This window comes from Salvelinus fontinalis, chromosome 24 (assembly GCF_029448725.1).
Source record: "Salvelinus fontinalis isolate EN_2023a chromosome 24, ASM2944872v1, whole genome shotgun sequence".
Classification (NCBI taxonomy): Eukaryota; Metazoa; Chordata; class Actinopteri; order Salmoniformes; family Salmonidae; genus Salvelinus; species Salvelinus fontinalis.
Genome location: NC_074688.1, coordinates 43,803,543 through 43,827,542, shown reverse-complemented (window position 1 = coordinate 43,827,542; position 24,000 = coordinate 43,803,543). Strand labels below are relative to the sequence as shown.

Below are 24,000 nucleotides of genomic sequence, written 5' to 3'. Positions count from 1 at the left end.
AGAAGATTTAAGTGGCTTTGAACGGGGTGTTGTAGTAGGTGCCAGGAGCACCGGTTGTGTCAAGAACTGCAACGCTGCTGGGTTTTTCACAATCAACAGTTTCCTTTGTGTATCAAGAATGTTCCACCACCCAAAGGACATCCAGCCAACTTGACACAACTGTGGGAAGCATTGGAGTCAACATGGACCAGCATCCCTGTGGAACGCTTTCGACACCTTGTAGAGTACATGTCCCAACAAATAGAGGCTGTTCTGAGAGCAAAAGGGGGAGAGGGGGGTGTATTACCTTGTATGAGTAGAGGACTTTGCAGGTGAGTGGGTAGTTCCTGAGCGTCCCAGAAGGGCTGGAGCTGCTGTCATCAAACACCTCCATGTTGTCCTCACACTCCTCACCCTCCACATCAACTGGGCCCTACACACACATCACAATGAGCTAGTTCCAACGCGCCAGTGTGGTTCTCTTCCCTCCTCCTGAGTCAGGCGATGTGACGTCTGTCTCTGTAAAACCTGTATGTCCTGACCCCTCCTCTACCTGTCCTCAGGGAACCTCATTGGCTGAGAGAGATCAGGTGGCATATGGGCCCGCCCCCCTTGGGACCGGACACAGCAACCCAACCAGGACAAAACACGTGTGTGTTTCGGTCTGTCTGTGCTTTCAAAACTCACTATGTTCCCGATAGGAAGCTTAGTCGTATGTGTGTGTGTGTGTGTGTGTGTGTGTGTGTGTGTGTCCAACCAGGTGTTCCCCTTCCTGAATATATATTCCTCCTATTGTAAGCAGAGGAAGGAGTTTGCTCTTCTTATGTAGGTTAACACATTTAGCTTGGAATGATGACTTAAAAAAGAAACAGTCCCTTCTGCTTTTAATAATGTTTAAACACCTTGATGTTGTCAAGCAAAAAGCAAACATAGCTGTACTTACTAATTCCTGCTCTTACAAATTAATATGTAACAGGTGTTAACATCATGGGCAGAAGGGATTCTTACAAGAGGACTATAGTATACTAGTAGTTATCACCTTGAGAAAAAGCTGCTTCATTCTCCATCACACTGATAAACCAGACTGGTGTGAAATGAACACTGGGCCAAGGGAACAGAGCACTCATTCTGTCACTCTTCTTTCTATCATTCACTTTCTCCCCCTCTTCACCCTCCTCTTTCTCTTTGGTTTCAGTTTCCCATTATCACTTTCCCCCTCTCTCCTCATTCTCACCCTCTCCCTCCTTCCTCTCTGTCTTCACCCCCCTCTCTCCTCCTTCTCACACCCTCCCTCCTTCCTCTGTCTTCACCCCCTCTCTCCTCCTTCTCACCCTCTCCCTCCCTCTTCACCCCCCCTCTCTCCTCCTTCTCACCCCCCCTCCTTCCTCTCTGTCTTCACCCCCCTCTCTCCTCCTTGACACCCCCTCCCTCCTTCCTCTCTGTCTTCACCCCCCTCTCTCCTCCTTCTCACCCCCTCCCTCCTTCCTCTGTCTTCACCCCCCTCTCTCTCCCTCCTTCCTCTCTGTCTTCACCCCCCTCTCTCTCCTTCCTTCCTCTCTGTCTTCACCCCCCTCTCTCTCTCCCTCCTTCCTCTCTGTCTTCACCGACCCCTCTCTCTCTCTCCCTCCTTCCTCTCTGTCTTCACCGACCCCTCTCTCTCTCTCCCTCCTTCCTCTCTGTCTTCACCGACCCCTCTCTCTCTCTCTCTCTCCTTCCTCTCTGTCTTCACCGACCCCTCTCTCTCTCTCCCTCCTTCCTCTCTGTCTTCACCCCCCTCTCTCTCTCCCTCCTTCCTCTCTGTCTTCACCCCCCCCTCTCCCTCCTTCCTCTCTGTCTTCACCGACCCCTTTCTCTCTCCCTCCTTCCTCTCTGTCTTCACCGACCCCTCTCTCTCTCCCTCCTTGCTCTCTGTCTTCACCCCCCTCTCTCTCTCCCTCCTTCCTCTCTGTCTTCACCCCCCCTCTCTCTCTCCCTCCTTCCTCTCTGTCTTCACCGACCCCTCTCTCTCTCCCTCCTTCCTCTCTGTCTTCACCGACCCCTCTCTCTCTCCCTGCTTCCTCTCTGTCTTCACCGACCCCTCTCTCTCTCCCTCCTTGCTCTCTGTCTTCACCCCCCCTCTCTCTCCCTCCTTCCTCTTTGTCTTCACCGACCCCTCTCTCTCTCCCTCCTTGCTCTCTGTCTTCACCGACCCCTCTCTCTCCCCCTCCTTCCTCTCTGTCTTCACCCCCCCTCTCTCTCTGGTGGTTGCTGCAGTGTCATGTGAACAGAATGTTAAGTGATGAAGATGAGCAGAGACTGCTTACCTCAACGTCCTGCTGACACACACACACACACACACACACACACACACACACACACACACACACACACACACACACACACACACACACACACAGGACCAAAGTGTTGAAGCCCACACACATGCCTTGGCTGCCCTGTGGTAAAGAAACAGTCTGTGGTGATGACATGTAGTGCGAGAGAGGCATTTCAGTGAGTGTAGTGTAGCGTGAGGGATTGTGGGTAGTTTCCTCCAAAGTGTGGGACGGTGGGGTAGTGAGAGGGTGGGAGGGCTGGTGTCTCACCGAGAGTGAGGGATCGTGGGTAGTGTAGTTTAGCGTAGCCCAGCGCTCATTCTCCAGCTCCTCCATCACCTGGTTCATGGCGCTCTTCAGCCAGGTATCCACGGCAACGCCCACCTGTCTCAGCAGGTCCAGACGAGCCTCTGCCTTCAACTTTACTGTCTAGAGTGAGAGAGAGGTTACACACATGGACGCACACATACACTGCTGGGTAATTAATATGACTGACAGGGGCCGTTGGAGGACTCAATCTATCCCATCAGCACTCACAGGTCACCTGTCAGCCCAACATCTATGGTGGAAGGTTATATCAGTTATCATCATCACGTCTGTTGTGGAGCAGCACGTCAGCGACTGCCAGTCTCTCTATGGTGACTGTGGTCAGCAGTGGAGGACAGACTAACTCCAGACAGTCAAACATCAAGTCTAGAAAGGTTTCCAGCCAGGTAAGTAGTATGTAGGTAAACAGGAAGTGCAGGGAGATGGACTCATGAAAGTACACTTCCATGGAGATAAAAGCTATTTAATGTCTGATCAGTAACAGGAAGTGGAGTGTGGTTAGTTATTTATGTACACTATCACTTCCTGCTCTGACCCCACCCACCACACATACTATTGGTTGTACTAGCTCTGCCCCCAGACCCATTAAACCTAAATGGACTCAAACATTCAACAGACAGCAGGAGATAATGGGTGCAGGGAGAGAGTGGGTGATATGCTGACTAGACCGGACACGTCGCGTGAGCGAGCGTCGCAAAATAAATGTAGAAATCCATGTTATTCAATTATTGCACCCACAATGCTCGCGCGCGCCAACGAGCGTCTGCGTTGCCAAGGGCTAAAATAGAACTACTTTCTATTTCTGACGCAGATCACGCTGCAAGTCCTGCCTCTCCCATCTCCTCATTGGTTTATAGAAGCAGGTACCTGCGTGCCATCTCCTCATTGGTTATACCCACATGGGTGATTGAAAGACAAACTGTTTTGCCGGTTGTCGTGGTAATACTATGAAAGTTTAGATGCGATCACCATATAAGTTCAACGATGAAAAAGCCTGGAAGGAGGAGAAATGACTACAAACGATTCGGTTGGCCGTTTTATGTGTGGATTAATTGGCGGAGTAGAGGTCCTTGTGCAATTCAGGTAAAATAATAACTCAATGTTTATATCCCAGGACAAATTAGCTAGCAACAGCAAGCTAGCTAAATAGGACAAATTAGCTAGCAAGTGCAAGCTAACTAGCTAAATTGCCATACATGTTTAATGCTTTTCGACCTGTCCCCAAATGAATGTCATTGGTTCAGAGTTTGTTTTGATATTTTAACCTGCGTGTCGTGATCGCGTTTGGTGTAGTGGGAAAATAAAATAAAAAATAAGGGGGTAGAGTGGGAGGGAGGGAGGTGGAGAGAGGGGGGAGGGAGGTGAAGAGAGGGGGTAGAGAGAGGGGATGAGGGAGGTGGAGAGAGGGGTAGATAGTGGGAGGGAGGTGGAGAGAGGGGAGGGAAGAAAGGGGGGGTGGTAGAGAGTTGTCCATAGCGGTGTGCATTTCACATCTCTGTCTGTGGGCGCTATGACTATATCAGCCAGCAGGGGGGGCAGATAGAGGGAAATCACAGAGGAATGAGAGAGAACAGGAAGGTGAGGAGGTGAAGAGGAGGGAGAGCTGAGGAGGGAGAGCTGAGGAGGAGGAGGGAGAGCTGAGGAGGAGGAGGAGGAGGGAGAGCTGAGGAGGAGGAGGAGGAGGGAGAGCTGAGGAGGAGGAGGAGGAGGGAGAGCTGAGGAGGAGGAGGAGGAGGGAGAGCTGAGGAGGAGGAGGAGGAGGAGGGAGAGCTGAGGAGGAGGAGGAGGAGGGAGAGCTGAGGAGGAGGAGGGAGAGCTGAGGAGGAGGAGGGAGAGCTGAGGAGGAGGAGGGAGAGCTGAGGAGGAGGCGGGAGAGCTGAGGAGGAGGAGGGAGAGGTGAGGAGATGGATTGAAATGATTCATAGTCTGACAGGCTGCCCATGAGAGAATCGATGGAGAGACAACGCCACTTGGAGAAGGAAAGGAGGGGGGCGGGGGGGGTTATAGGTCTACCTTATTTCCTACAAACACACACCTCAGCCTTGCGGATGTTCTCTTTGGTATCCTCTATCTTCAGCTCCAGATCAAGTCGGCCCTGCTCTGTTTGAGGGACTCCCAGTGTCTCACATTCCTCCAGGCTCTAATGGCAGACACACACACACTTAAATATCACAGACTAAAATCACATCTGGTTTTCAAAGATGACCTGAACCAACATCAACAACTAGTATGTGTGTGTGTGTTGTGTAGTTGTGTGTGTGTGGTGTGTGGTTGTGTGTGTGGTGTGTAGTTGTGTGTGTGGTGTGTAGTTGTGTGTGTGGTGTGTAGTTGTGTGTGGACTCACTCTCTTGTAGTGGACGATGTTCTTGTGTTCTCGGGCCATTCTGGTTGCCCATTTCCTGGCCTCCTTGTTCAGACTGTGCTCCTCTGTCGGGCTCCCCGTGTCTGTCTCCAACTTACGACTCTACCACCCACCCACACACACACACACACACCCACACATAGTTACCATGGAGATAATTGGAACACAACACCCTCTTCCCAAGTGGTTACCATGGAAATGATGGAATGTGATTCTAATATGCTAAATAAAGACTCCGCTACACCAAGTACCCCTGGACACAGCTACCTAGCAACCACACCAAGTACCCCTGGACACAGCTACCTAGCAACCACACCAAGTACCCCTGGATCCAGCTACCTAGCAACCACACCAAGTACCCCTGGATCCAGCTACCTAGCAACCACACCAAGTACCCCTGGACACAGCTACCTAGCAACCACACCATGTACCCCTGGATACAGCTACCTAGCAACCACACCATGTACCCCTGGATACAGCAGCCTAGAAACCACACCAAGTTACCCCTGGATAGAGCAACTACACCATGTACCCCTGGATACAGCAACCACACCATGTACCCCTGGATACAGCTATCTAGCAACCACACCAAGTACCCCTGGACACAGCTACCTAGCAACCACACCATATACCCCTGGATACAGCTACCTAGCAACCACACCATGTACCCCTGGATACAGCAACCTAGCAACCACACCAAGTTACCCCTGGATAGAGCAACTACACCATGTACCCCTGGATACAGCAACCACACCATGTACCCCTGGATGCAGCTACCTAGCAACCATACCATGTACCCCTGGTTACAGCATCCTAGCAACCACACCAAGTACCCCTGGACACAGCTACCTAGCAACCACACCAAGTACAGTACCCCTGGATACAGCTATCTAGCAACCACACCAAGTACAGTACCCCTGGATACAGCTATCTAGCAACCACACCAAGTACAGTACCCCTGGATACAGCTATCTAGCAACCACACCAAGTACAGTACCCCTGGATACAGCTATCTAGCAACCACACCAAGTACAGTACCCCTGGATACAGCTATCTAGCAACCACACCAAGTACAGTACCCCTGGATACCTAGCAACCACACCAAGTACCCCTGGACACAGCTACCTAGCAACCACACCAAGTACAGTACCCCTGGATACAGCTATCTAGCAACCACACCAAGTACAGTACCCCTGGATACAGCTATCTAGCAACCACACCAAGTACAGTACCCCTGGATACAGCTATCTAGCAACCACACCAAGTACAGTACCCCTGGATACAGCTACCTAGCAACCACACCAAGTACAGTACCCCTGGATACAGCTATCTAGCAACCACACCAAGTACAGTACCCCTGGATACAGCTATCTAGCAACCACACCAAGTACAGTACCCCTGGATACAGCTATCTAGCAACCACACCAAGTACAGTACCCCTGGATACAGCTATCTAGCAACCACACCAAGTACAGTACCCCTGGATACAGCTATCTAGCAACCACACCAAGTACAGTACCCCTGGATACAGCTATCTAGCAACCACACCAAGTACAGTACCCCTGGATACAGCTATCTAGCAACCACACCAAGTACAGTACCCCTGGATACAGCTATCTAGCAACCACACCAAGTACAGTACCCCTGGATACCTAGCAACCACACAAAGTACCCCTGGACACAGCTACCTAGCAACCACACCAAGTACAGTACCCCTGGATACAGCTATCTAGCAACCACACCAAGTACAGTACCCCTGGATACAGCTATCTAGCAACCACACCAAATACAGTACCCCTGGATACAGCTATCTAGCAACCACACCAAGTACAGTACCCCTGGATACAGCTATCTAGCAACCACACCAAGTACAATACCCCTGGATACAGCTATCTAGCAACCACACCAAGTACAGTACAACTCTACTCGATGCAGCTCTAGAACCCCCCTCTCACACACATACACCAGAGAACTAGATACAATAATTAGGTTTCAACTGCTGCTAGGTGGCTCCCGAGTGGTGCAGCGGTCTAAGACACTGCATCTCAGTGCCTGAGGCGTCCCTACAGACACCCTGGTCGATTCCAGGCTGTATCACAACCGGCTGTGATTGGGAGTGCCATAGGGCGGCACACAATTGACCCAGCGTCGTCCGGGTTTGGCCGTCATTGTAAATAAGAATTTGTTCTTAGCCGACTTGCCTAGTTAAATAAAGAATACATGTAGAAAAGAGACTGATTTGAAACAGAGGGAGAGAAGAGAGAGAAATAGATTGATTTGAAACAGAGGGAGAGAAAAGAGAGAAAAGAGATTAATTTGAAACGGAGGGAGAGAAAAGAGATTAATTTGAAACGGAGGGAGAGAAAAGAGATTAATTTGAAACGGAGGGAGAGAAAAGAGATTAATTTGAAACGGAGGGAGAGAAAAGAGATTGATTTGAAACGGAGGGAGAGAAAAGAGATTGATTTGAAACGGAGGGAGAGGAAGAATAAAAAGCCTCCTATTGTTTGTCTTGAGATAACAGAGAAAAGCTGTGTGTGCTGTGCAGTTCTAACACAATCTGCCTGGTACAGGGGCTATCAAAACCACATGGAAAAGTACTGCATGTGTGTGTGAGAATGTGTATGTGTGTGTGTGTGTGCGTTCCTGTGTGTGAGCATGTGTGCAGCAGATGTCTGTGTGTCTTCCCAATGGAGCCCCTCACTTCAAAGCCCAGTAACACATATCCAAGTCCCCTTTCTACACTGCATTAACCCACAACCATTCAGCATCAACGCCAGACCCCCTCACCTCACCTCAACCCACTAACTGTCACCTCAGCCTACTAACTGTCACCTCAACCCACTAACTGTCACCTCAACCCACTAACTGTCACCTCAGCCCACTAACTGTCACCTCAACTGTCACCTCAACCCACCAACTGTCACCTCAACCCACCAACTGTCACCTCAACCCACCAACTGTCACCTCAACCCACCAACTGTCACCTCAACACCCCAACTGTCACCTCAACACCCCAACTGTCACCTCAACACCCCAACTGTCACCTCAACCCACCAACTGTCACCTCAACCCACCAACTGTCACCTCAACCCACCAACTGTCACCTCAACCCACCAACTGTCACCTCAACCCACCAACTGTCACCTCAACCGACCAACTGTCACCTCAACCCACTAACTGTCACCTCAACCTACTAACTGTCACCTCAACCCACTAACTGTCACCTCAACCCACTAACTGTCACCTCAACCCACTAACTGTCACCTCAACCCACTAACTGTCACCTCAACCCACTAACTGTCACCTCAACCCACTAACTGTCACCTCAACCCACTAACTGTCACCTCAACCCACTAACTGTCACCTCAACCCACTAACTGTCACCTCAACCCACTAACTGTCACCTCAAACCACTAACTGTCACCTCAACCCACTAACTGTCACCTCAACCCACTAACTGTCACCTCAACCCACTAACTGTCACCTCAACCCACATAACTGTCACCTCAACCCACATAACTGTCACCTCAACCCACATAACTGTCACCTCAACCCACTAACTGTCACCTCAACCCACTAACTGTCACCTCAACCCACTAACTGTCACCTCAACCCACTAACTGTCACCTCAACCCACTAACTGTCCCCTCAACCCACTAACTGTCCCCTCAACCCACTAACTGTCCCCTCAACCCACTAACTGTCCCCTCAACCCACTAACTGTCCCCTCAACCCACTAACTGTCCCCTCAAACCCACAACGGTCTATTTAAGGAACAGCGAACACATCATTGGATAAGTAGGGTATTGTGCGATCGTGTGTAATTTTAACTACCCGTACAATTAACATCAGCTACAAATAGCATGTTCTTAATATGTTGAACAGTAGCAGCTTAATCATATCATTGTATGTGTGAATGGGACTTATTATACAGTAGTTGGTTCAGTAGCAGAAGGATCAGGCTCAGTTAAAAGGCCTACTGTAGGTTACCTAGAGGAACGGGCCAATGACAGGACAATAACTAGCACTACTTCCTGTTCTAGCAGAGACTACACACTATTGGTGGTCATGGTTCAACAACCTTGGTCTTGGTGGTAACAGCTCTTCAACAGCATGCTAATTGTGAAGCGGTCATCATGGTGAACCGACCGTCATGGTTCAACAGCCATCGGCCATGACAGCATGTGATGGGTAGAATGTAACGGTCATGACACTACAGCAGCAGTCATGTTACAGCCATGTTCATGTTTATGTTCACAGGAAAACAGCCATGGTTGTGGTTATAGTGGAACAGACATGGTTGTGGTTATAGTGGAACAGACATGGAACAGACATGGTTGTGGTTATAGTGGAACAGACATGGTAGTGGTTGTAGTGGAACAGACATGGTAGTGGTTATAGTTATAGTTGAACAGACATGGTTGTGGTTATAGTTGTAGTGGAACAGACATGGTTGTGGTTATAGTGGAACAGACATGGTAGTGGTTATAGTGGAACAGACATGGTTGTGGTTATAGTTATAGTGGAACAGCCATGGTTGTGGTTATAGTTGTAGTGGAACAGACATGGTAGTGGTTATAGTGGAACAGACATGGTTGTGGTTATAGTGGAACAGACATGGTTGTGGTTATAGTGGAACAGACATGGTTGTGGTTATAGTGGAACAGACATGGTTGTGGTTATAGTGGAACAGACATGGTTGTGGTTGTAGTGGAACAGACATGGTTGTGGTTATAGTTATAGTTGAACAGACATGGTTGTGGTTATAGTGGAACAGACATGGTTGTGGTTATAGTTATAGTGGAACAGCCATGGTTGTGGTTATAGTGGAACAGACATGGTTGTGGTTATAGTTATAGTTGAACAGCCATGGTTGTGGTTATAGTGGAACAGACATGGTTGTGGTTATAGTGGAACAGACATGGTTGTGGTTATAGTTATAGTGGAACAGACATGGTTGTGGTTATAGTGGAACAGACATGGTTGTGGTTATAGTGGAACAGCCATGGTTGTGGTTATAGTGGAACAGACATGGTTGTGGTTATAGTGGAACAGACATGGTTGTGGTTATAGTTGTAGTGGAACAGCCATGGTTGTGGTTATAGTTGTAGTGGAACAGACATGGTTGTGGTTATAGTTATAGTTGAACAGCCATGGTTGTGGTTATAGTGGAACAGACATGGTTGTGGTTATAGTGGAACAGACATGGTTGTGGTTATAGTTATAGTGGAACAGACATGGTTGTGGTTATAGTTATAGTGGAACAGACATGGTTGTGGTTATAGTGGAACAGCCATGGTTGTGGTTATAGTGGAACAGACATGGTTGTGGTTATAGTGGAACAGACATGGTTGTGGTTATAGTTGTAGTGGAACAGCCATGGTTGTGGTTATAGTTGTAGTGGAACAGACATGGTTGTGGTTATAGTTGTAGTGGAACAGACATGGTTGTGGTTATAGTGGAACAGACATGGTTGTGGTTATAGTTGTAGTGGAACAGACATGGTTGTGGTTATAGTGGAACAGACATGGTTGTGGTTATAGTTATAGTGGAACAGCCATGGTTGTGGTTGTAGTGGAACAGACATGGTTGTGGTTATAGTTATAGTGGAACAGACATGGTTGTGGTTATAGTGGAACAGACATGGTTGTGGTTATAGTGGAAGAGACATGGTTGTGGTTATAGTTATAGTGGAACAGACATGGTTGTGGTTATAGTGGAAGAGACATGGATGTGGTTATAGTTATAGTGGAACAGCCATGGTTGTGGTTATAGTTGTAGTGGAACAGACATGGTAGTGGTTATAGTGGAACAGACATGGTTGTGGTTATAGTGGAACAGACATGGTTGTGGTTATAGTTATAGTGGAACAGACATGGTTGTGGTTATAGTGGAACAGACATGGTTGTGGTTATAGTGGAACAGACATGGTTGTGGTTATAGTGGAACAGACATGGTTGTGGTTGTAGTGGAACAGACATGGTTGTGGTTATAGTTATAGTTGAACAGACATGGTTGTGGTTATAGTGGAACAGACATGGTTGTGGTTATAGTTATAGTGGAACAGACATGGTTGTGGTTATAGTGGAACAGACATGGTTGTGGTTATAGTTATAGTGGAACAGCCATGGTTGTGGTTATAGTGGAACAGACATGGTTGTGGTTATAGTTATAGTGGAACAGACATGGTTGTGGTTATAGTGGAACAGCCATGGTTGTGGTTGTAGTGGAACAGACATGGTTGTGGTTATAGTGGAACAGCCATGGTAGTGGTTATAGTGGAACAGACATGGTTGTGGTTATAGTGGAACAGCCATGGTTGTGGTTATAGTTATAGTGGAACAGACATGGTTGTGGTTATAGTGGAACAGCCATGGTTGTGGTTATAGTTGTAGTGGAACAGCCATGGTTGAGGTTATAGTGGAACAGCCATGGTTGTGGTTATAGTTGTAGTGGAACAGCCATGGTTGTGGTTGTAGTGGAACAGACATGGTTGTGGTTATAGTTGTAGTGGAACAGCCATGGTTGTGGTTGTAGTGGAACAGCCATGGTAGTGGTTATAGTTATAGTGGAACAGCCATGGTTGTGGTTATAGTTGTAGTGGAACAGACATGGTTGTGGTTATAGTGGAACAGACATGGTTGTGGTTATAGTTATAGTGGAACAGCCATGGTTGTGGTTATAATTGTAGTGGAACAGACATGGTTGTGGTTATAGTGGAACAGACATGGTTGTGGTTATAGTGGAACAGACATGGTTGTGGTTATAGTGGAACAGACATGGTTGTGGTTATAGTTATAGTGGAACAGACATGGTTGTGGTTATAGTGGAACAGACATGGTTGTGGTTATAGTGGAACAGACATGGTTGTGGTTGTAGTGGAACAGACATGGTTGTGGTTATAGTGGAACAGCCATGGTAGTGGTTATAGTGGAACAGCCATGGTTGTGGTTATAGTTATAGTGGAACAGACATGGTTGTGGTTATAGTGGAACAGCCATGGTTGTGGTTATAGTTATAGTGGAACAGACATGGTTGTGGTTATAGTGGAACAGACATGGTAGTGGTTATAGTGGAACAGACATGGTTGTGGTTATAGTGGAACAGACATGGTTGTGGTTATAGTGGAACAGACATGGTTGTGGTTATAGTGGAACAGACATGGTTGTGGTTATAGTTATAGATTACCGACCATTTCGAATCACACCACACCTTCTCCGCTATGCAATCTGGTTTCAGAGCTGGTCATGGGTGCACCTCAGCCACGCTCAAGGTCATAAACGATATCGTAACCGCCATCGATAGGAAACAATACTGTGCAGCCGTATTCATTGACCTGGCCAAGGCTTTTGACTCTGTCAATCACCACATCCTCATTGGCAGACTCGACAGCCTTGGTTTCTCTAATGATTGCCTCGCCTGGTTCACCAACTACTTCTCTGATAGAGTTCAGTGTGTCAAATCGGAGGGTCTGTTGTCCGGGCCTCTGGCAGTCTCTATGGGGATGCCACAGGGTTCAATTCTTGGACCGACTCTCTTCTCTGTTTACATCAATGATGTCGCTCTTGCTGCTGGTGATTCTCTGATCCACCTCTACGCAGACGACACTATTCTGTATACTTCTGGCCCTTCTTTTGACACTGTGTTAACAACCCTCCAGGCGAGCTTCAATGCCATACAACTCTCCTTCCGTGGCCTCCAACTGCTCTTAAATACAAGTAAAACCAAATGCATGCTCTTCAACCGATCGCTGCCTGCTCCTGCCCGCCTGTCCAACATCACTACTTTGGACGGCTCTGACTTAGAATATGTGGACAACTACAAATACCTAGGTGTCTGGTTAGACTGTAAACTCTCCTTCCAGACCCACATCAAACATCTCCAATCCAAAGTCAAATCTAGAATTGGCTTCCTATTCCGCAACAAAGCATCCTTTACTCATGCTGCCAAACATACCCTTGTAAAACTGACCATCCTACCAATCCTCGACTTCGGTGATGTCATTTACAAAATAGCCTCCAAAACCCTACTCAATAAATTGGATGCAGTCTATCACAGTGCCATCCGTTTTGTCACCAAAGCCCCATATACTACCCACCACTGCGACCTGTACACTCTCGTTGGCTGGCCCTCGCTTCATACTCGTCGCCAAACCCACTGGTTCCAGGTCATCTACAAGACCCTGCTAGGTAAAGTCCCCCCTTATCTCAGCTCGCTGGTCACCATAGCAGCACCTACCTGTAGCACGCGCTCCAGCAGGTATATCTCTCTAGTCACCCCCAAAACCAATTCTTCCTTTGGACGCCTCTCCTTCCAGTTCTCTGCTGCCAATGACTGGAACGAACTACAAAAATCTCTGAAACTGGAAACACCTATCTCCCTCACTAGCTTTAAGCACCAGCTGTCAGAGCAGCTCATAGATTACTGCACCTGTACATAACCCATCTACAATTTAGCCCAAACAACTACCTCTTTACCTACTGTATTTATTTATTAATTTATTTTGCTCCTTTGCACCCCATTATTTCTGTCTCTACTTTGCACTTTCTTCCAATGCAAACCAACCATTCCAGTGTTTTTTTTTAGTTTTTATTTTACTTGCTGTGTTGTACTCACTTCGCCTCCATGGCCTTTTTATATTTTTATTTATTTAAAAAATATATCTGTTTGCCTTCACCTCCCTTATCTCACCTCACTTGCTCACATTGTATATAGACTTATTTTTTTTCCACTGTATTATTGACTATATGTTTGTTTTTACTCCATGTGTAACTATGTGTTGTTGTATGTGTCGAACTGCTCTGCTTTATCTTGGCCAGGTCGCAATTGTAAATGAGAACGTGTTCTCAATTTGCCTACCTGGTTAAATAAAGGTTAAATAAATAAAAGTGGAACAGACATGGAACAGACATGGTTGTGGTTATAGTGGAACAGCCATGGTTGTGGTTATAGTGGAACAGACATGGTTGTGGTTATAGTTATAGTGGAACAGCCATGGTTGTGGTTATAGTGGAACAGCCATGGTTCTGGTTATAGTGGAACAGACATGGTTGTGGTTATAGTGGAACAGACATGGTTGTGGTTATAGTGGAACAGACATGGTTGTGGTTATAGTGGAACAGCCATGGTTGTGGTTATAGTGGAACAGCCATGGTTGTGGTTATAGTTATAGTGGAACAGCCATGGTTGTGGTTATAGTGGAACAGCCATGGTTGTGGTTATAGTTGTAGTGGAACAGCCATGGTTGTGGTTGTAGTGGAACAGACATGGTTGTGGTTATAGTTATAGTGGAATAGCCATGGTTGTGGTTATAGTGGAACAGACATGGTTGTGGTTATAGTGGAACAGCCATGGTTGTGGTTATAGTGGAACAGCCATGGTTGTGGTTATAGTTATAGTGGAACAGCCATGGTTGTGGTTATAGTGGAACAGACATGGTTGTGGTTATAGTTATAGTGGAACAGCCATTGTTGTGGTTATAGTGGAACAGACATGGTTGTGGTTATAGTGGAACAGCCATGGTTGTGGTTATAGTGGAACAGCCATGGTTGTGGTTATAGTGGAACAGACATGGTAGTGGTTATAGTGGAACAGACATGGTTGTGGTTATAGTTATAGTAGAACAGACATGGAACAGACATGGTAGTGGTTATAGTGGAACAGACATGGTTGTGGTTATAGTTATAGTGGAACAGACATGGTTGTGGTTATAGTGGAACAGACATGGTTGTGGTTATAGTGGAACAGACATGGTTGTGGTTGTAGTGGAACAGCCATGGCTGTGGTTATAGTGGAACAGCCATGGTTGTGGTTATAGTTGTAGTGGAACAGCCATGGTTGTGGTTGTAGTGGAACAGACATGGTTGTGGTTATAGTTATAGTGGAACAGACATGGTTGTGGTTATAGTGGAACAGACATGGTTGTGGTTATAGTGGAACAGACATGGTTGTGGTTATAGTTATAGTGGAACAGCCATGGTTGTGGTTATAGTTATAGTGGAACAGCCATGGTTGTGGTTATAGTGGAACAGACATGGTTGTGGTTATAGTTATAGTGGAACAGCCATGGTTGTGGTTATAGTGGAACAGACATGGTTGTGGTTATAGTTATAGTGGAACAGCCATGGTTGTGGTTATAGTGGAACAGACATGGTTGTGGTTATAGTGGAACAGCCATGGTTGTGGTTATAGTGGAACAGACATGGTTGTGGTTATAGTGGAACAGACATGGTAGTGGTTATAGTGGAACAGCCATGGTTGTGGTTAGAGTGGAACAGCCATGGTTGTGGTTATAGTTGTAGTGGAACAGCCATGGTTGTGGTTATAGTGGAACAGCCATGGTTGTGGTTATAGTGGAACAGCCATGGTTGTGGTTGTAGTGGAACAGACATGGTTGTGGTTGTAGTGGAACAGCCATGGTTATAGTTATAGTGGAACAGACATGGTTGTGGTTATAGTGGAACAGCCATGGTTGTGGTTATAGTGGAACAGACATGGTTGTGGTTATAGTGGAACAGACATGGTTGTGGTTGTAGTGGAACAGACATGGCTGTGGTTGTAGTGGAACAGCCATGGTTATAGTTATAGTGGAACAGACATGGTTGTGGTTATAGTGGAACAGCCATGGTAGTGGTTATAGTGGAACAGCCATGGTTGTGGTTATAGTTATAGTGGAACAGACATGGTTGTGGTTATAGTGGAACAGCCATGGTTGTGGTTATAGTTATAGTGGAACAGACATGGTTGTGGTTATAGTGGAACAGACATGGTAGTGGTTATAGTGGAACAGACATGGTTGTGGTTATAGTGGAACAGACATGGTTGTGGTTATAGTGGAACAGACATGGTTGTGGTTATAGTGGAACAGACATGGTTGTGGTTATAGTGGAACAGACATGGTTGTGGTTATAGTTATAGATTACCGACCATTTCGAATCACACCACACCTTCTCCGCTATGCAATCTGGTTTCAGAGCTGGTCATGGGTGCACCTCAGCCACGCTCAAGGTCATAAACGATATCGTAACCGCCATCGATAGGAAACAATACTGTGCAGCCGTATTCATTGACCTGGCCAAGGCTTTTGACTCTGTCAATCACCACATCCTCATTGGCAGACTCGACAGCCTTGGTTTCTCTAATGATTGCCTCGCCTGGTTCACCAACTACTTCTCTGATAGAGTTCAGTGTGTCAAATCGGAGGGTCTGTTGTCCGGGCCTCTGGCAGTCTCTATGGGGATGCCACAGGGTTCAATTCTTGGACCGACTCTCTTCTCTGTTTACATCAATGATGTCGCTCTTGCTGCTGGTGATTCTCTGATCCACCTCTACGCAGACGACACTATTCTGTATACTTCTGGCCCTTCTTTTGACACTGTGTTAACAACCCTCCAGGCGAGCTTCAATGCCATACAACTCTCCTTCCGTGGCCTCCAACTGCTCTTAAATACAAGTAAAACCAAATGCATGCTCTTCAACCGATCGCTGCCTGCTCCTGCCCGCCTGTCCAACATCACTACTTTGGACGGCTCTGACTTAGAATATGTGGACAACTACAAATACCTAGGTGTCTGGTTAGACTGTAAACTCTCCTTCCAGACCCACATCAAACATCTCCAATCCAAAGTCAAATCTAGAATTGGCTTCCTATTCCGCAACAAAGCATCCTTTACTCATGCTGCCAAACATACCCTTGTAAAACTGACCATCCTACCAATCCTCGACTTCGGTGATGTCATTTACAAAATAGCCTCCAAAACCCTACTCAATAAATTGGATGCAGTCTATCACAGTGCCATCCGTTTTGTCACCAAAGCCCCATATACTACCCACCACTGCGACCTGTACACTCTCGTTGGCTGGCCCTCGCTTCATACTCGTCGCCAAACCCACTGGTTCCAGGTCATCTACAAGACCCTGCTAGGTAAAGTCCCCCCTTATCTCAGCTCGCTGGTCACCATAGCAGCACCTACCTGTAGCACGCGCTCCAGCAGGTATATCTCTCTAGTCACCCCCAAAACCAATTCTTCCTTTGGACGCCTCTCCTTCCAGTTCTCTGCTGCCAATGACTGGAACGAACTACAAAAATCTCTGAAACTGGAAACACCTATCTCCCTCACTAGCTTTAAGCACCAGCTGTCAGAGCAGCTCATAGATTACTGCACCTGTACATAACCCATCTACAATTTAGCCCAAACAACTACCTCTTTACCTACTGTATTTATTTATTAATTTATTTTGCTCCTTTGCACCCCATTATTTCTGTCTCTACTTTGCACTTTCTTCCAATGCAAACCACCATTCCAGTGTTTTTTTTTAGTTTTTATTTTACTTGCTGTGTTGTACTCACTTCGCCTCCATGGCCTTTTTATATTTTTATTTATTTAAAAAATATATCTGTTTGCCTTCACCTCCCTTATCTCACCTCACTTGCTCACATTGTATATAGACTTATTTTTTTTCCACTGTATTATTGACTATATGTTTGTTTTTACTCCATGTGTAACTATGTGTTGTTGTATGTGTCGAACTGCTCTGCTTTAGCTTGGCCAGGTCGCAATTGTAAATGAGAACGTGTTCTCAATTTGCCTACCTGGTTAAATAAAGGTTAAATAAATAAAATAAATAAAAGTGGAACAGACATGGAACAGACATGGTTATAGTTATAGTGGAACAGCCATGGTTGTGGTTATAGTTATAGTGGAACAGACATGGTTGTGGTTATAGTTATAGTGGAACAGACATGGTTGTGGTTATAGTGGAACAGACATGGTTGTGGTTATAGTGGAACAGACATGGTTGTGGTTATAGTTATAGTGGAACAGCCATGGTTGTGGTTATAGTTATAGTGGAACAGACATGGTTGTGGTTATAGTGGAACAGACATGGTTGTGGTTATAGTGGAACAGCCATGGTTGTGGTTATAGTTATAGTGGAACAGCCATGGTTGTGGTTATAGTGGAACAGACATGGTTGTGGTTATAGTGGAACAGCCATGGTTGTGGTTATAGTTATAGTGGAACAGACATGGTTGTGGTTGTAGTGGAACAGACATGGTTGTGGTTATAGTGGAACAGCCATGGTTGTGGTTATAGTGGAACAGCCATGGTTGTGGTTATAGTTATAGTGGAACAGACATGGTTGTGGTTATAGTGGAACAGACATGGTTGTGGTTATAGTTATAGTGGAACAGACATGGAACAGACATGGTTGTGGTTATAGTTATAGTGGAACAGACATGGTTGTGGTTATAGTGGAACAGCCATGGTTGTGGTTATAGTTATAGTGGAACAGACATGGTTGTGGTTATAGTTATAGTGGAACAGCCATGGTTGTGGTTATAGTTATAGTGGAACAGACATGGTTATAGTTATAGTGGAACAGCCATGGTTGTGGTTATAGTTATAGTGGAACAGACATGGTTATAGTTATAGTGGAACAGCCATGGTTGTGGTTATAGTTATAGTGGAACAGACATGGTTGTGGTTATAGTGGAACAGCCATAGTTGTGGTTATAGTTATAGTGGAACAGACATGGTTGTGGTTATAGTTATAGTGGAACAGACATGGAACAGACATGGTTGTGGTTATAGTTATAGTGGAACAGACATGGTTGTGGTTATAGTGGAACAGACATGGTTGTGGTTATAGTGGAACAGCCATGGTTGTGGTTATAGTGGACATGGAACAGACATGGTTGTGGTTATAGTTATAGTGGAACAGACATGGTTGGCATGCAGCAGCCAGGGTCATGTTATACCTCTAGATGGTTGGAGGTGACTTGGTGGGTAGAGACTAGTGGTTAGGTCTACCTGTGTCAGGGTCATGTTATACCTCTAGATGGCTGGAGGTGACTTGGTGGGTAGAGACTAGTGGTTAGGTCTACCTGTGCCAGGGTCATGTTATACCTCTAGATGGCTGGAGGTGACTTGGTGGGTAGAGACTAGTGGTTAGGTCTACCTGTGTCAGGGTCATGTTATACCTCTAGATGCTAGATGGTTGGAGGTGACTTGGTGGGTAGAGACTAGTGGTTAGGTCTACCTGTGCCAGGGTCATGTTATACCTCTAGATGGTTGGAGGTGACTTGGTGGGTAGAGACTAGTGGTTAGGTCTACCTGTGTCAGGGTCATGTTATACCTCTAGATGGTTGGAGGTGACTTGGTGGGTAGAGACTAGTGGTTAGGTCTACCTGTGCCAGGGTCATGTTATACCTCTAGATGGTTGGAGGTGACTTGGTGGGTAGAGACTAGTGGTTAGGTCTACCTGCATCAGGGTCATGTTATACCTCTAGATGATTGGAGGTGACTTGGTGGGTAGAGACTAGTGGTTAGGTCTACCTGCATCAGGGTCATGTTATACCTCTAGATGATTGGAGGTGACTTGGTGGGTAGAGACTAGTGGTTAGGTCTACCTGCATCAGGGTCATGTTATACCTCTAGATGGTTGGAGGTGACTTGGTGGGTAGAGACTAGTGGTTAGGTCTACCTGTGCCAGGGTCATGTTATACCTCTAGATGGTTGGAGGTGACTTGGTGGGTAGAGACTAGTGGTTAGGTCTACCTGTGCCAGGGTCATGTTATACCTCTAGATGATTGGAGGTGACTTGGTGGGTAGAGACTAGTGGTTAGGTCTACCTGCATCAGGGTCATGTTATACCTCTAGATGCTAGATGGTTGGAGATGACTTGGTGGGTAGAGACTAGTGGTTAGGTCTACCTGTGTCAGGGTCATGTTATACCTCTAGATGATTGGAGGTGACTTGGTGGGTAGAGACTAGTGGTTAGGTCTACCTGTGTCAGGGTCATGTTATACCTCTAGATGATTGGAGGTGACTTGGTGGGTAGAGACTAGTGGTTAGGTCTACCTGCATCAGGGTCATGTTATACCTCTAGATGGTTGGAGGTGACTTGGTGGGTAGAGACTAGTGGTTAGGTCTACCTGTGTCAGGGTCATGTTATACCTCTAGATGATAGATGATTGGAGATGACTTGGTGGGTAGAGACTAGTGGTTAGGTCTACCTGTGCCAGGGTCATGTTATACCTCTAGATGGTTGGAGGTGACTTGGTGGGTAGAGACTAGTGGTTAGGTCTACCTGCATCAGGGTCATGTTATACCTCTAGATGGTTGGAGGTGACTTGGTGGGTAGAGACTAGTGGTTAGGTCTACCTGCATCAGGGTCATGTTATACCTCTAGATGATTGGAGGTGACTTGGTGGGTAGAGACTAGTGGTTAGGTCTACCTGCATCAGGGTCATGTTATACCTCTAGATGATTGGAGGTGACTTGGTGGGTAGAGACTAGTGGTTAGGTCTACCTGCATCAGGGTCATGTTATACCTCTAGATGGTTGGAGGTGACTTGGTGGGTAGAGACTAGTGGTTAGGTCTACCTGTGCCAGGGTCATGTTATACCTCTAGATGGTTGGAGGTGACTTGGTGGGTAGAGACTAGTGGTTAGGTCTACCTGTGCCAGGGTCATGTTATACCTCTAGATGATTGGAGGTGACTTGGTGGGTAGAGACTAGTGGTTAGGTCTACCTGCATCAGGGTCATGTTATACCTCTAGATGCTAGATGGTTGGAGATGACTTGGTGGGTAGAGACTAGTGGTTAGGTCTACCTGTGTCAGGGTCATGTTATACCTCTAGATGATTGGAGGTGACTTGGTGGGTAGAGACTAGTGGTTAGGTCTACCTGCATCAGGGTCATGTTATACCTCTAGATGGTTGGAGGTGACTTGGTGGGTAGAGACTAGTGGTTAGGTCTACCTGTGTCAGGGTCATGTTATACCTCTAGATGATTGGAGGTGACTTGGTGGGTAGAGACTAGTGGTTAGGTCTACCTGTGTCAGGGTCATGTTATACCTCTAGATGATTGGAGGTGACTTGGTGGGTAGAGACTAGTGGTTAGGTCTACCTGCATCAGGGTCATGTTATACCTCTAGATGGTTGGAGGTGACTTGGTGGGTAGAGACTAGTGGTTAGGTCTACCTGTGCCAGGGTCATGTTATACCTCTAGATGGTTGGAGGTGACTTGGTGGGTAGAGACTAGTGGTTAGGTCTACCTGCATCAGGGTCATGTTATACCTCTAGATGGTTGGAGGTGACTTGGTGGGTAGAGACTAGTGGTTAGGTCTACCTGTGCCAGGGTCATGTTATACCTCTAGATGGTTGGAGGTGACTTGGTGGGTAGAGACTAGTGGTTAGGTCTACCTGCATCAGGGTCATGTTATACCTCTAGATGGTTGGAGGTGACTTGGTGGGTAGAGACTAGTGGTTAGGTCTACCTGTGTCAGGGTCATGTTATACCTCTAGATGGTTGGAGGTGACTTGGTGGGTAGAGACTAGTGGTTAGGTCTACCTGCATCAGGGTCATGTTATACCTCTAGATGGTTGGAGGTGACTTGGTGGGTAGAGACTAGTGGTTAGGTCTACCTGCATCAGGGTCATGTTATACCTCTAGATGGTTGGAGGTGACTTGGTGGGTAGAGACTAGTGGTTAGGTCTACCTGTGCCAGCGTCATCCTCATGACACTGATGGGCGAAGGCTCAATGTCCACCAACTTCTGCACCGAGCTCAGAGTCTGACACACACACACACACACACGCGCGCGATCAAGCACACACAGATAGACGTTAGTGGAAATAGTTAGGAGAGAAAGAGTTAGCCAAGGTTGAAAAGGTTTGGAGGAGAAAGACAATGAAGGGAAAATAGTTTGTAGAGAGAGAGACACGCATGTACTGTATTCAGTGCTTGACTTGGGAAGGAGCTCACCAGAGCAGAGTACCAACACCTCATGTTCTACTGCTTGACTTCCTGTTCCTCTTGTAGAATATTAACTCAACAGTATTGTGGACTTCCTGTTCCTCTTATAGAATATTAACTCAACAGTATTGTGGACTTCCTGTTCCTCTTATAGAATATTAACTCAAGAGTATTGTGGACTTCCTGTTCCTCTTATAGAATATTAACTCAACAGTATTGTGGACTTCCTGTTCCACTTATAGAATATTAACTCAACAGTATTGTGGACTTCCTGTTCCTCTTATAGAATATTAACTCAAGAGTATTGTGGACTTCCTGTTCCTCTTATAGAATATTAACTCAACAGTATTGTGGACTTCCTGTTCCACTTATAGAATATTAACTCAACAGTATTGTGGACTTCCTGTTCCTCTTATAGAATATTAACTCAAGAGTATTGTGGACTTCCTGTTCCTCTTATAAAATATTAACTCAACAGTATTGTGGACTTCCTGTTCCTCTTATAGAATATTAACTCAACAGTATTGTGGACTTCCTAGTCCTCTTATAGAATATTAACTCAACAGTATTGTGGACTTCCTGTTCCTCTTATAGAATATTAACTCAACAGTATTGTGGACTTCCTGTTCCTCTTATAGAATATTAACTCAACAGTATTGTGGACTTCCTGTTCCTCTTATAGAATATTAACTCAACAGTATTGTGGACTTCCTGTTCCTCTTATAGAATATTAACTCAACAGTATTGTGGACTTCCTGTTTTACCAAGTCAAACACTGACTGTAGGTGTTATAGAGCAGTGGAACAAGACACTAAGACAGAGACTACAGACTTAACAGATTGGTTTACAGAAGGACTGTTTCAACATGTGAAGGCACAGAGACAGTGAGTACGGTCACATGCACACAATAATGTCATTATTGTGGATAGTCAGGTTAATATAATAGTTTGTTTAAAACGTTTACATGCTTTGTAAGAAGAAATGTTCCCCTAATAATCCTGTTTACATGAACACATCTGAGATCAGGAGACCTGATGTCACTCTGATAAATGCAGAACATCTCCTATCTTCATAAACATTCTACCACAATGAACATGTTATTTTTGGGAAGCATATTTGATTCTGAGTTCGGACATCTAAAGTTTGTACGTGAAAACTACTTCTAAGACCTATACATTCAGTTGTTCCAAACTCACTTCACTTCACAAAGAGGGAGGCTCTCTTGGCTGGTGCTGGAACATGCTCAGATCACATACACTGCTGGAACGCCCATTAAGCTGTTTACATGTCCTAATCATTTTAAATATTGTTTAGAAAACCAGGTGTTTTAATCAGCATAGGCTTATTTTGATTTTGACCTGACGCCGATTAAGATAAGCAGAGTAAGGTGTTTACATGAGTAATGCCATACTCAGCCTACTGCCATAATCGGATTGTTCATTTATTAATGTACAAGTAAACGTACTCAGTGTTAACTTCTTGAGAATACAGGGGGTGCTGTTTCGCATTAGCATAATTGCCTCTACAGATTAAACTGCCTCTTATTCAATTATTGCTGTTACTATATGCATATAACCATATGCCATTGGATAGAAAACAAGCTATGGTTTCTAAAACCGTTCCAATTTTGTCTCTGAGTCAAACACAGGTCATTTCACAGCACTTTCCCTGAGCCTGAAGAAGATTGCAAGATGTGTATGCTCGCTTCAAAGCTCTGCCTATATATGGTCACGCGACCTATGACCCGAAACACACTTCCTTCTTCTTCCTCTGGGTGTCTGGAAGACGTCAGAGGAGAAATTTTTTGTTTATCTTGTACTGACGTGAAATAAGACCTATTTCTTTAGCGTGACCGACAACTTCCGGTTTCTGAGATGCGCGTTTTCAGAGGTGCCATTGTCTTTTGTTATGCTGACGTTACGGATGAAAACTATCTCCGTGTCGAAGTTTGTTTGATACATGTGACCATATCACCGTAATGTATGTTTTTTCAATATAGTTTAATCAGATTATTAGAATTTTTTCGGGAGTTTTGCCGTGTTCCGTTCTTTGAGTTTTTTAACTTTGGACATGGACCGTGCCAGTCGACCAGTACCCAGGCTAAATGAAGAGGGGAGGTTGCCATTGTGAATGGATTGAACGACTCATCAGGACTAAGGACACCTTGATCAACATTCTGATGAAAGACCAGCAATAGTAAGACCCAATTTACGATGTTATTTCATATATCTGTCGTGCATGTGAACTGGTCGGGCGC

The 24,000-nt window shown here is 45.9% G+C and overlaps 1 protein-coding gene across 2 annotated transcripts in view; it reads right to left on the bottom strand.

Annotated features, from left to right (window-relative positions):
• LOC129822463 (F-BAR and double SH3 domains protein 2-like) overlaps window positions 1-24,000 on the bottom strand; it is a 100,079-nt gene that overhangs the window by 20,508 nt on the left and 55,571 nt on the right. The window contains exons 11-15 of one of the 2 annotated variants that reach the window (XM_055880758.1): window positions 21,487-21,561; window positions 4,963-5,082; window positions 4,654-4,758; window positions 2,562-2,720; window positions 287-412 (exon numbers count right to left, since the gene is read on the bottom strand). In XM_055880758.1, the coding sequence (XP_055736733.1) occupies window positions 287-412; window positions 2,562-2,720; window positions 4,654-4,758; window positions 4,963-5,082; window positions 21,487-21,561 (585 nt within the window). The remainder of the gene's footprint in view (window positions 1-286; window positions 413-2,561; window positions 2,721-4,653; window positions 4,759-4,962; window positions 5,083-21,486; window positions 21,562-24,000) is intronic. The other variant, XM_055880759.1, reaches the window with a different exon arrangement.